This window comes from Emydura macquarii, unplaced genomic scaffold, assembly GCF_026122565.2.
Source record: "Emydura macquarii macquarii isolate MOO-44397 ecotype Brisbane River unplaced genomic scaffold, CSIRO-AGI_Emac_v2 contig_3348, whole genome shotgun sequence".
NCBI classification, from domain to species: domain Eukaryota; kingdom Metazoa; phylum Chordata; order Testudines; family Chelidae; genus Emydura; species Emydura macquarii.
Window position 1 is genome coordinate 7713936 of NW_027133485.1, and position 13525 is coordinate 7727460.

Below are 13525 nucleotides of genomic sequence, written 5' to 3' on the forward strand. Positions count from 1 at the left end.
CCAAATAGAGTCAAGATTTCATTTTTTTAAAAGGGCAAGGTGCATCTGTTATTTCGAAACAGCTATGCAAGCCTACACAAAACAACCTCTTCGCTCCTATAAAATACAGCCGAGCACGAATTCGTTTTAAACCAATTGGTAAAGGGAGTTTTTCTGCCCCAGGCTAGTTTATATAAATACCTATTTGTAAAAGGATTTAAATAAACCGCTTGAGCTGAAGAAGGATATTTTAAAAGTCATTTAACGGCTGCAACATCCTGAATATATCACTCTGAGGGGGGCTATTTTTGCTATTATGAAAAAGGACAGTTTTCCTAAAAATACCTCCTAGGTTTCTTCATAGGAGTAGGAGGAGTTAGATTTAGCTGTTACGCTTTAGAATTTTGGAGAACTCAGATTCTCAGAAATAAAGGAAGTTATATTTTTCCATCGTCTTTCTATTTTTGTCGTTTAAGATCTCGTTTAGTGAGATATTATTTAAGATCATCTTTTTTTTTAAGCAGGGATTTTTTTTGTGTGTGCGCGCTTTGCTTGATTTGAGAGGGGGAACAACATTTAAAAGTTATATTTATACTCCCATAGTTGAAACGTATCTTTTTTACTTTGATCATTTCCTCCGAGCTTATTTTCTAAACGTTTGTGCTCTTAAAAATATTATCTTCACCCATATTGTCATGTCCCTTTAGTTTTATCTACTGCTATTGCTCAGTCTACTTTCTTGTATGTCTATCATTTGAATAAAAGAAATTCAATTCAAGTTTTAAAATATTCATCACTTCCCTCCTCCCCCCCCCCCAAAGACAGCAACACAATTTTGAATTTGTTAGGTTTGGTTGTCAATTTCTTTATATCATTTTTATATTAACTCCCTTTTCCATAGGTTTAGATCAAATTAATTTTACATTGATGTCTCCCTAACACACACCCGCACAGAACTACTTTTTGCAATACATTCTATGTAGTATGCACAGACCCCCTCCCCCCCCAAATTACATATGTGTCACCTATAAAAAAAACCCAACTTTTCTCTGTCGCTTTTCCTTGGCTAGCCTCTAATCGCTCTGAAAGATTTTGGTCTTTCTTTATTAACTCCAGTCTTCAGTTCCTGGTTTGTTGGAGTTTCCCCCCCACGTCTATGTTTTAATGCACCCTCCCATTCTTCCAAAGAACTTCCTAAGAAACTGCAGATAAACTCCAGAAGTCCATAAGGGATTTGTATCCAAGCTGATTTCCTGCGAAAGATTTATTTTCGCCGTTATTTTTGCTTGATCACGACTCCACAATAAGGAAAAATATTTTTTCCCCGTGTCAGACTTTTGTGATCTCTTAGTTTTGATCCGTGGCGAAAGATCTCCTGGGTCTGGGTAAGGTGACCGGCCTTTCTGCTCTCTCTCTTCTTTGAATGGTTTCCCCTCCGCTCAGTCTACACATCCAGAAACAGAACCACGGTGGGTTTTTAATTGTTAACTGTCCCCTGGGACCCAACTGACTGAGTTAGTGAATTGCAACCGGGACAAACGCAACAACGAAGCAAAGGGAAGAAGCGGCTCTCGAACGAAGCGCCGCTGTCTCTGCAGTTCAGCTCTTCCCTGTTACTATTTCAGAGCGAATCTCCCTCCTTCCTCCCGCTCAGGCAATTAGCCTCGGCTCTCAGCAAACTTCAAAGTTTCCCGAGAGCTCCTAACTCCAGGCACTATCGGGGATGCTGCAATGCAAACGCTGGATTCAAAATCGGCAAGTACGCTCCCTGAAAGTGGGGGCAGGATTCATTTCAAATAAAAAGGGGGAGGAGTACGTACCCCCCCCCCAAAAAAAACCCCTCTCCCTCAGCTATTTCACTGGGGGGGGGGAATCAGCCCATCCCTTCTGCTCGGGAAGAAGCCACATCTGCCTGCGCCCCCGCCCCGCCAAGCCCCCCCTCACCCCGCTTACCTTGAACGCCACCGGCAGGGTCTTGTTGCACCTCCAGTGGGAAGGCAGCACCGAGCACAGGAAGTTGGGGCTGTCTGTCCGGACGAGCTCGCCCGCGTGGTCGGCCAGCACATCCACCACCGAGCGCACCTCGGGCCGGCTTCGGGAGCCCGGCGCCGGCGCGCTCAGCGCCCCGCTGTTCTCTCCCATCTTACCGCAGGGGAAGGCCGTGGAGGGAGGTGTGAAGCGCCGGCTGGTGCTGGGGTCTACGGGAATACGCATCACAACAGCGGGCGTTAGAGAGCCGGCGGGGGGGGGGGGGGGGGGCGAGAGGCGGGGGGGCCCGGGGCGCACGGCGGGCCCCCCCTCTCCAAGCCAGCGAGCGCCGGGGGGCGGCCCGGCTCCGACTCGGTCCGCGCTGTCCTGCAGCGAGGGCAGGAAGAGGCGAAGCGGCCGCGGGACGCTCGGGTGTGAGCAGCGCTCAGGAAACGCGCCTCCGCAGCTGCCGGGGAGGGGAGAAGGCGGGGGGCGGGGGGGGCCGGGTCACCGCCGCTGTGTGTGGGGGGGGGGGGCCGGAGCGCCCTTGGCACTCGCCCGCCTCCGCCTCCTCCTCCTCGGAGCGGGGCCGGGCCGCCTGAGGCGGGGAGCTCGAGTCACAGCCGCGGCGAAGGGGGGGACCCCGGGTCCTGCGGCGCCGTCCCCAGTCAGTCAGTCACTCAGTCACTCGGTCCCCCTCAGAGCCGGCTCTCCGCGGGGCGGGGCGGGGCGGGGCGGGGGAGCGCTCCCCGCGCGCGCGGCTCCCGGGGCCGCGGGCCGCTCTCCGCGCGCTCGGGCGGGCGGGCGGGCGCCCAGGCTGGTTGTCGGTCTCGGTCTCTCTCTCTCTCGCGGGCGGCTTCCTTCCTCCGGGCGGCCCCCCCCCCCTTTTTTTTTTAAATTAAATCTCCAGCCGAACTGCGGCCCGCCAGGTGCAGCCCGTGCGCCGAGGAACCGGAGTGTTGGCAGCGGAGACTCCCCGCGGCCAGGCGCCTAGGCGGGCAGGAGAAGTCCCCCCCCAAGTCACCGCGCGCAGGGCTCCGCAGCCCTCAGTGTGTGTGTGGGGGGGGGGGTGCAGCAACCACGAGGAGTGCGTGCGGATTCACCCCCTGCAGCCCTCGCACGGCTGGTCTGCTCCCCCCTGCTCCCCCGCCCCCCTTCTATGGCTCGCAGGTTATTTAATGTCAGACGCGGCAGCCTGTCACCGCACAGCTGCCCCGCAACCAGCAAAAAGTGGCCGGCGGCAGGCCCTCAGATACCGTATTTACTCGAGGCAGCCACGGGGGAGGAGCTGTTCAGTGACTGACGGGGAGGAGCGCCAATGGAGAGGGAGGGCTGGGAAACGCCCCCTCCCTCTCTTTTGCGCACAGCCTTGCCTGGGGCAGAAGCGAGCGGAGGAGGGGGCGGAGCGAGGAGGGAAAGGAGGCGGGGTCTCTTGGGGGAAGCCCCGCCCCCTCCTGCCGTGAGGCGGACGCACCTAGCGGAGCTGGGGCAGGATCGAACGCACATCGGCAGAGCCGCGCTCGGTGCGGGCCGCGCTCCACGCAGTGGCTGGAGCCATTTAGAACTCGGCTGCGTGGCCTCGCGCGTGGCGGGAGCCCGGGGCACGAGAGCAACGCGGGATGCCCCATGCGGCAATGTCTAGGGTCCTGCCCAGACGTTCACACGCTGCAGAGACACCTGACTTCTAAACCCAGACTGCCTCTATTTCAATACCGCCCGGTGAACCCCTCTTCCAGGCAGCTAAACGGCCGCCGCTCACAGCGGAGCGGGTCTTGCAGCCGAGACGCAGCCTCAAACAATGCCCAGCAATTATTATTATTATTATTTAAACAAAAGGTCAACATAAGTGGCGAGCAAGCGAGACCTCCCCAATAAACTTCAGCGCGCCATCCTGCCGTGTACTGCTCGCCTCTGCAAAGCGCTAGCGAGACTCTGAGGGGGTTTAAATGATCCAACCCCAAAGGGAAAAGATCTAGGGGCTATTTACTATGTAACACCACAAGAACACAACCTACCGCCTTCACTAGTCGCCTGTCCCTGCGACCCTTCTGCTAGCGTTAGCCAGCGTGAGAGGTATTTTCCCCCAGAAATAGCCATGCTAAGAATTGTGCACAGGTCTCCCCCCTTCAATTAAAACATGCTTCCTCCGCTATCTCAGCTGTTTACTTCCCCAAAACGACATTGACACGGACCCAGAAGCAGACAGAAATGTCGGTCATTTCAGAACAAACCCCCATTTACTTTAAAAAGAAATCTAAAGCAACTCTTAAGACAGCCCGGATCATTCCCAATGCATTTGTTTGGATTTAAAGTTAGGGAGACAGCGAAATACATGTTTTCAAAATGGAATTTGAACAAGCAAATCTGCAGAGGGGCAAAAATGATACTGAGCCTGTGAGAATAAGATTCAAGTCGATCGTTTGTTGCTTTTGTTTCATGTTTGCATGCAATTTTCTTTTACAAACAAGTTGTCTTTCTAATAAAATAAAAACCTGCTGCAACGAATTGCATCGCAGAATATTCTGTACCATTCAAAGCCTGTTTCTAACACAATGAACGGGGCTAATGGAAGCGAAGGCATCGTTTCCCGTCACGCACAACGCAACTGCTGACTTATTTCTAAAAGGACGCGATTTGTTCCCACCATCAGGTGAATCGATAGCTGCCCTTCAACAGTTTCTCTGGGCTGTTTTACGGATGCCTTTCTGGGATACGGCATGTTCTCTCGCTATAGGAAGCCATTCAGTCTACACGAGATTTGCTGATCACAAGCTGGTTAGATTCGGAGCTGGCTAAACTGTTCGTTGGACTAGATATAAAAAACCACAATAAATAAATGCAGCTTATGAGACACTTTTTTTTTTTTTTTTTGCAATCGTACATCCTGAAAGGAGATCGAAGCAGCACTGACATATTGAACTAAAATAGGGTTTTTTTTGTCTTGCATAAGGACAAACTATCTTCCAAATCCCTCCAATTTCTGTCCAGTGTCTGGAATCAGTATAATTTTATACTGTGATCCTTTCTTGCAAAATTGCGATCTAGAAAATTGACTAAGGAACAAACATTTCGACGTTTGCTAAACAGAAGACGCCCATGACAATTGCACTGAACTTCACGTTTTTTTCCTTGTGCTTTCAAAGCCGAGTCATGATTTTTAAATCACCCAGTCTTTTTGACTGGTTTCGTTATGTCTGGCTATGGGGATTCCTCTTGAAAACCACGCCGCTGGAATCCCAACATCTTTCAACGGATGAAAACACGCTCAGGCTGAAAGTGGCTTTTGTGTGCGTGTAAGTGTGTTTAGACTTCTGCCTAATGAAAATTAAATTAACAGAAACCTCAAACTAGACCGTCTTGAAACACAATAATGGAAAATTAAACGGGGAGAGAAGGAGCGGGCGGACGGCTGGATGAAATCACAAAGGGAGAAAGCCAGAATCACAGATTTAGAGTTGTCTCCCAGCTGTTATTTTAATTGATGTGTGTGTCTAATAAACCCTACCAAAAAATCTGCAATCCTTCCCTTTTTAGGTGAAAGTCTGAGGCCCGGAGGATCGTTCCTGTTGTGGGGTGGAGGTTTTTTTTTCTCACAGCAATTGAGATGGACGTGGCCATGTTCCACAGAAAGCACCGATGTCTGGTTATACTTAAAAACACAGGGATCAGGGAGAGATTTGAACACAGGGAAATAGTCCGGGGGGAATAGAAGGGACCCAATGGTCTATCTCTGCCAGTGATTTTTTAGAAGGGGGATCTTCAGACGAGACCAAGTGCTTCCATGGCTCCACTTAAAGTGGGTTTTTTTTTGGGGGGGGGAGCAAGGAGTGGGGAAAGGAGCTCACAGATGTGTAGGGGGGGAAAGGGGTGTCTCCCACCCACGCTTGCGCGCTGGAGAACCTGGCTGGAGGGGCTGGGGTAGCCACGCCCAGGCAGACAGGCTGAGGAAGTGAAGTGACGCTAGTCGGACGCTAGTTGGCGCTTTAGCCCCGTCCTTTGCCCGCCCGTCCCCTGCTGGGGCGCACGGATCCTTGCAAAAAGAAAAGGGTCCTGCACCAGCGGCCGCTGCTTTGCCCCCGGGTTTGGGGCTCAATTCTCTATTCTGTGCAGAATCCAAACCTGCAGCCAGTTGGCTGCCCCTCTGCGCGCTCCCGTCTCCCAGGCTCCCTTATTCCTCTTCCCTACCCCCAAACGCCACTCCGTGTATTATTTCCAGGGCTCCGGGATACCAGCTCCGTGGGCTGGGGTGTGCACGGACAGAATAACACCAACGTTGTTATGACGCCTATTTTGCAGCCCGAAGGTTACAACGTAGCAAGTCAGCTTGGTTCCAACACGGAGCTGAAAAGCAATTTGCTCCTCAAAGATCAGGCTGCACCTTCCGTGCAAGACATATCTGTTCCTTACCCTTTTCTCCTATTAAAAGGACACCAGCTCTGGCATTTAAACGGGGGGGGGGGGGGGGGGGACGACACACGACGACGACCATCTGCCTGTTGAAAGCTTCGCAAACTGTGGCTCTAGGTCTCCTTCGGACACAAACAGACTTCCCAGGAGCAACTTTGTGTGACAGGCGGGAATTGTCATGATCTTTGGGACCAGCCTCTCTGAAGGGATAGTCCAGGAATATGCCTCGGGGTTTCAGAATTTATTTTGCCACTTACACTCCATTTGCCCGCGGTGAGGGGTGTGTGTGTGTGTGTGTGTGTTTTTTAAAAGTTTAAACGAGATACATTGATTTCCCCCTGGTTTATTCCTGACCAGTCTGAGGAGGAGGAGATGGGTTCTGTATAGGACAAGCCGAGCTGTTGCTCTAACAGGAACTCTGGTTTTTAATCATGGCAGGTTTGATGACACTATTTTGCCTCACACAAGTTGCCAGATTGTCAAAAGTGCCCAGCAGCTGCCGGGGGAGAATCTGGCTACTTTAGCTGCCTACATAGAAAACGTTTAACATTTCACTCTCTTCCCATGGACTGAACTCTGCTACTTACACTAAAAGGAACCGGTGTAAATGGTCTGTACAACCTGGGCCGGCCTGTCAATGGAGCCAGGATTGGCATGATCCAGCTCTCCGTGGTGTGAATTACAAACCATCGCTGATATCGTAGCTGATTGCGGACGGCTTTGATCTATAAATCTGAGAAAATAAAATGGGCCAGGCGGTTGGCGAGACTGTGAATCTCACACCTACAACTTTCCCAATGCCAGCCCCGGGGCATTCCGTAATTAAACAGCTCCAAAAGGTAGCTGCACTTTAACTTCACGCTAAAATAAAATAAATAAAAAGCTAACATCAGTAGAAGATTGCTTTCCAGACTCTCTGGAGTAATATTTTCTACACACTGCAGCTCAAGATAATTTCACCAGGGGTTTAAAGCACCTGAACGGGTTTACTGGCGAAGCTGAGACAAATGCTCTGTCTCTGTCACGTTGTGTGTGTCTACACACGCGCACAGTCTTACAGCTTGCACTGTAGATGCACTTACATACAACAAACAACAGCAAACGATGCAGGGAGCCAATTTTCTAGTAATTCCGCTAGTTTGCAGCATTTCTACATTGCTCTGCAGCTTTCTCCTGAGTCACGCAGGCTCTGACACAAATATTTCCCCCAAACTGCAATCCCGATCCTGCTGGGTAGCAAATATTCTTTGAAATATCCCATCCCAGCTGCATTTGGAGCAGACTTCTGCTCATTGTTCGTCTCGCCCCCGGGTGAGTATTCAAAGCAGCGACCCGTTCGCAGGAGCGATTGTGCTAAGCCAGGTACATGCCAGGGGTGTTTTGAGAAGACAGCGCAAAGGATTGAAAGTTAAAGGGGCGGGAGAGGATGAAATAATGACCCACATGTTCCCCCAAAGCACCCGTGACTCCACAGACATTCCTGTACCAGAGTATTCCAATCAATACGTACAGAGCTGCTTTCCCACCAGCCAGGTTCTTGTCTAGTGTTTAAAATGCCCCATGGCACGAAATCGCCTTCGTTCCCTTACGCTACCACGTCGGTGGCAAAATCCAAAGCGATTCCCATTGACAAAAACAACACACACACTTTGCCGCCCACCCCTTTTGCCCTGATCTCTATCTCTGGAGCTCGCCTGTCCACACGTACACAACCGTTTTCTCACCTCCCTTTCTTTGACTTTCAGTGCTTGGGGTGGCGATCCGGGTTATACCCCAGTGAGATGCAAACCTGGGATGATTCATCTTTTATGGGTCGATCGCCTGTTACAACCCCCCCCCCCCTGCCCCAGCTCCTTCAGGCAACGTGTTCCTTACCCAGGGTGGATTGATGGAGAAACAAAGCGGTAACACAACTCAGACCCCGTAAGAATCAATTTAGCATGAAAACAATTTTCTGTTCGGTTGCTGCATACCAAATGCTTTATATTTTTAAACAGAGCTTGAATTATTCTGCAGAAGTCAACATATTTCCCCTCATTTTAATACTTGTGGCAGGAGAAATGCCTGAATGTATCTGGGCATTTCAAGAATTAAACTCATCCAAGCCAGCTCCCTTCGCTTCACGTGCTGTACTAGAGACACACACGAGGTTCAGCTGAACCCAGTTCTCTGTTTATACGCCATTCCGCGCAGTCCGAATTAGACCCACCAGGGCTTTCCTCTGGTTGGCTCAGTCCTGTTGCTCTGGGCTATCGAGGAATATATTCGCTAGATCTTATTCTCAGGGAAGGAGCGACTCAGAAGAATCTCGACGTTAACATATTTCGATGCGCCATTATCTGCTAAACAGTTTCTAAAAAAACGATCGGGGGGGGGGGGGGTTTAAGCTGTTTGCAGGAGGTGGAGGGGGTGATGGATTTTACAGGGGGGAAGGAATGCAGCTGAAATCACTCATCAAGGGCTGTAAAGTTCAGCTCTGTTTGCAAGAGTCTTTCCCAGGTGGCAAACGGGCAAGGTTCAGTTACTCTGGGTAGCTGAAAGATTCGGGCATCTTCTGCCCAGCGCAGAAATCGCAGCCCATGAAGAAGCACTTGGTAACACACCCACTCTACAGAGAGGGTGGGTCCCGCTTTGGGGAGGGATGGGGACGGCGGAGTGGTTGGCTGACTGATGAGATGGAAGCTGTCTCAGGGGCCTTTTCATTGGCTACTTTTTGAAAGCAGCCAGCCTGTCACATCGCAGGGAAAGTAACTCTGATTAAGTGCAGTATAGAGACAGACAGACAGACAGCCGTCTGAAAGGTGCGAGTCCCTGACACAGCTGTGCACGATCATATTCGACAAACAGATTTGTTTTGTTATGTGTAATTTACACACGTTATTTTAACACTGAACCTCCTAGATCAAACCCTAAAATAACCAGGAACCGGGCTGCCTCTGGACTCTTTGATATTGACCTGAAGAAGAACTCTGAGGAGCTCCAAAACTTGTCTCTTTCATCAACAGAAGGTGGTCTAATAAAAGATATTACCTCACCCACCTTTTCTCTCTGATCTGGCACTTGGTGTTTGGTTTAAACTTCTTAAATAACTTTACACACTGCAGTCAGGTTTGTATTCCTTTGTCATGCTGCCTGACAGACCTTACACCCTGAAGCTTTCAATTCTGATCAGAAGATACCAGTCCCATTGAAGTCAATGGCAAAAGAACCATGACTTGACAGAGAACAGGATAAGAGCTGTTATGCTAAGGTAAAATCATATAGACACAAATTACATTTTGCCGAGGAGAGTTAAACAAGTTGTTTAAAAAATATTGGTTGCCCTTTATCAGTGATTTCATCTGGCGGTCACTATATGAAAAATAAGATTATTGAGTGTGTGCTGTCAAATACTGTATCATCTATTTTTAAAGTAATATTGACCTTTAAGAAGGAACTTCTTGTAAAAAATTTAAAGACCTCCACAGAGATATAATTGGATTTTGCTGGTTGAACCGTAAAGCTAAAGAAAAAATTATGCCCTTTATAGTCCATCTATGAAGGAGCTCAGCTCACATTTAGGCCTCTAAATCAGTGGCTAGATTTTCAAAAGATGCAACACTTTGGGTGCAGGTTGGATAGTAAACCCTTGAAAACCTGACCATTAAAGCATTTTCAGCATTTCCGGAAGAAAAATTAGTAGGTTAGAACTTTAAAAGGTGTCTGTGTGTCTGATTCAAAAGTAAAATGCTGATATTTGAGATTTATTGGATTGTTTTAAATTCCCTTCTATTTCATTAAAGGCAAGTTCCCACCAATATTTTTAAGTGGTTATTCCTAAAATGTGACACATACACACAAAAGCCCAAAACAAACAAAACAACAGACAACAAAATATACAAATCACTCCACCCCAGAAGACATTAGAAACTATAACAGAAAGGTGACTGGTTCTGTTTTGCTGTTTACAGAAGTTACATGTGACAGGACCATTCATTTTTGTATGACAATGACCATATTGTTGAGAACACACATGTAATAAGCATGATGAACAGAGCTGTTTATCCGGTTTCATGGGCATACACATAATTCAGGAAATAGGAGCTCAGAGAGCAAGTGGAAAGGCAAGACAGCTTCTGTGAGGAGATCTGAAAGAGAAACCTGCAAAATGACAGAAGAGAAGCACCTTGAAAATAACATACAGATTCCTAACTTTGGACCAGGTGATCCCACAGGCCAGCCCACATTAGAAGGAAACGGGTGTTACATTTATGAACTGTAGGTCAATGGGCTACACTCTGTCCATATTTACACACGGGATGCGGTGGATATTCAGACTGTAAACCGCGTCTGTACGATATCTAGCCCAATGGGTGTCATGCTCCATGACTGAGGTTCCTGCGTGTTGCCACTATGCAAATAATAAACAATAACTGGGTTTTTACTGGAAGTACTTTATTCATTTAGCTTTGTGCAAATGCTAAAAGGGGCATCTAACCACATGCTCTAGGCATTCCTAACACAACTTGTAAAAACATCACAAACATACCCTAAGTATGACAAAGCAATTTAACAAGCTAGCAAGACATGCAATTTAAAACACTCAAATCCTCCTCCTCCTCCAACAATTCTCCATTCTGGTTTGCAATTTGCTGTCCCTCCTCCTTGGTTTTCAACTGCCAGGGGGGAAAAGATGAGCATTGCAGCCTATCTAGAGAGGCAGTAAATTCAAGCTATTTCAAATCATAAGAATATAAAAACTGTACTGGGTCAGACCAATAGTTCATCTAGCTCAGTTTTCCGACAGTAGCCAATGCCAGGTGCTTCAGAACAGGTGCTGAACAGAACAGACAATCATCAAGTGATCCATTCCCGGTCGTCCGCTCCCAGCTTCTGGAGAACAGAGACTAGGGACACTCACAGAACATGGTGTTGCATCCCTGACCATCCTGGCTAATAGCCACTGATGGACCTATAGGGTTTTTTGTTTTTTTTTATAGTTTTGGCCTTCGCAACATCCCCTGGCAATGGGCAAGGGCTTTTGATCTTTTTTCCCAAGACCCTATGGACTGAATTCTGCACTCAGATGCACTGGCAACATTTGAGTTGCATGGCACCTATGTAACTGAGGGCAGTCTTGAACCCTAATTTGCCATTGCCTTACACCTTGTGTCTTGATTTACTGCCATGCAAAGGGAGGGCACCAGGGATGTAAAATGCTCCTGCTTCGATCTGGGAGCCTTTTACATACGGGTTGCACTGATCTGAATGATGACACAAAATGCACAACAGTGCAGGAGCGGGCCCAGCAGTCAGCAAGGTGGCCAGTGGCTCTGAGTGCCCACCCTGAGACGTGTAGTGCCCAACTCTCAGCAGCCTGGTGGCTCCTTCTGCAAAGGGGACGCAAAGCAAACACCCAGCCCAGAGAATACAGCAGACCATCATCGCACCAAAAGAAGCGTACAAGCCTGATTCTCTTTTCACTCACAATAGCATATCCCCATGCACTTCAGTGGAGTTACTCCCAATGTATACCAGTGGGAGTGGGAGGAAAATCAGACCCCATGTGTTTTACAGCGGTGAGATATGAATGCAGAAACTCAGCCAAGTCCTTCCTTTTGCAAGGGAAAGCTGATTTTTCCAAGCTATGTTTTTGGAGGCCAAGGGCTATGGTGGAAATGACAAAAATGGACCTACAGCTCCTGACCTATCACAGGCCTGGTTTAATCTCTGTTTTCAGGTCTTCTCTGAGCATATTGTCTTTATTCCTTTGCAAATCAGTAAGTAGCAACATGTGGGAAATAGGTTTTAGAGCGCATAGTAGTTAAGCTTTCCCCCTTGGTAGTGAATGCATTTTAGAAAAGGTTAATAGTGAATAAGCCCTAGGATTTGCATGTGTCTCTTCTAAAATACTTAATACTTAAAAGCAACTGTTCATGTGTCAGGGAGGTCAGCTAGTCCTTAAATCACTACTTGCTGGGATTACTTCACTTACAATATCCTCTGTAGTTTTTAATTCAATTGAACTGGTATTTAGCAGCAGATCCATTCGCTTTAACACGAAGGAAACAAATGCATGGTCTACAGGAAGCTTTCTATTAAAAATTCATTGCAAACTGTGTCCCAAAGCTCTCAGGAGCAAACATCTCAGAAGGGCCATTCGGGTGTCTGGATCTGTTTTGCAGTAAACCGACGGGATCTGAGAGCAGCATGTGGGGAAAGGGACATTCATGCATAAATCAAACAACAGAGGCTGGCCCAATAGGGAACAGACTGTGATATTCTACAACCCCAGAGCGTCACCATCTTAGAAAGATCAGATACGATTAATATTGGTATTGTGGTAGTGCCTACGAGTCGGATCAGAACCCCACTGTGCCAGGCGCGAGAGAAACACAAAACTAAAAGATGGTCTCTGTCCCAGTAGAGCTAATGGTCTAAGTAAAAGCCACTGGGAATTTGTCTATGCAAGGCGAACAAGAAGAGATCAACTCTTGGGCTGAGATTAGGCCCTGTACAAACCCATGGACTCAGTGAATTTATATGTGCTCAGAGTGTGCCGTCAAAACACTGAGAGAGAGAACTGGTCCCAAAGAGACTTATTCTGCTTGAATGTGAACGTTTGTGTGATTGATTACGCCAGAAAACGTGCTGACATGGGAATGGTCCTATCTCATGTGGTGGGCCTGCTTCCTTTGTCAGAGCTGCTTTTCTGACAATCAAAGCCAAGTCTTTGCTCCCATTAGCCCTTCAGAAGCGAGCGTGCCTCTGACAGAGAGGACTCAGTTCCATTTTGCTGGGTGCATCATCAACAGAATTGTCAGCTAGTCTCCAACGGCAGGATTTTAATAATTAGCAGCAGTGTGAGAAGCAGGACGACTCCAGCTGGAGTTTAAGATCACAGGGGTGAAATCCTGGCCTCAATAAAGTCAAAGGCAAAATTCCCATTGACTTCTGTGGGGCCAGGATTTCACCCTAGATGTTTGCAAGGCCATTAGGTCTTCTTTGGTCTAGTGGTTAAAATGTGGGTCCAGGAGCCAGAAGAATCACCTTCTGTTCTTTACTGTGCTTACACACCTGCTCTGTGTCCTTGGGTCTGGTTCTCCTCTCATTTACACCAGTGTGATTCCATGGATTTCAGTGGAGCTACTCCTGATTTACACCAATGTCACTGACAGAAGAATCAGGTACA

At 48.3% G+C, this 13525-nt stretch overlaps 1 protein-coding gene across 1 annotated transcript in view; it reads right to left on the reverse strand.

Annotated features, from left to right (window-relative positions):
• Window positions 1-2817, reverse strand: part of RUNX3 (RUNX family transcription factor 3) — a 56093-nt gene extending 53276 nt beyond the window's left edge. The window contains exon 1 of the mRNA XM_067533854.1: window positions 1933-2817. Within this exon, the coding sequence (XP_067389955.1) occupies window positions 1933-2193 (261 nt within the window). The 5' untranslated portion in view covers window positions 2194-2817. The remainder of the gene's footprint in view (window positions 1-1932) is intronic.
• Window positions 2818-13525: the final 10708 nt, after the last annotated feature.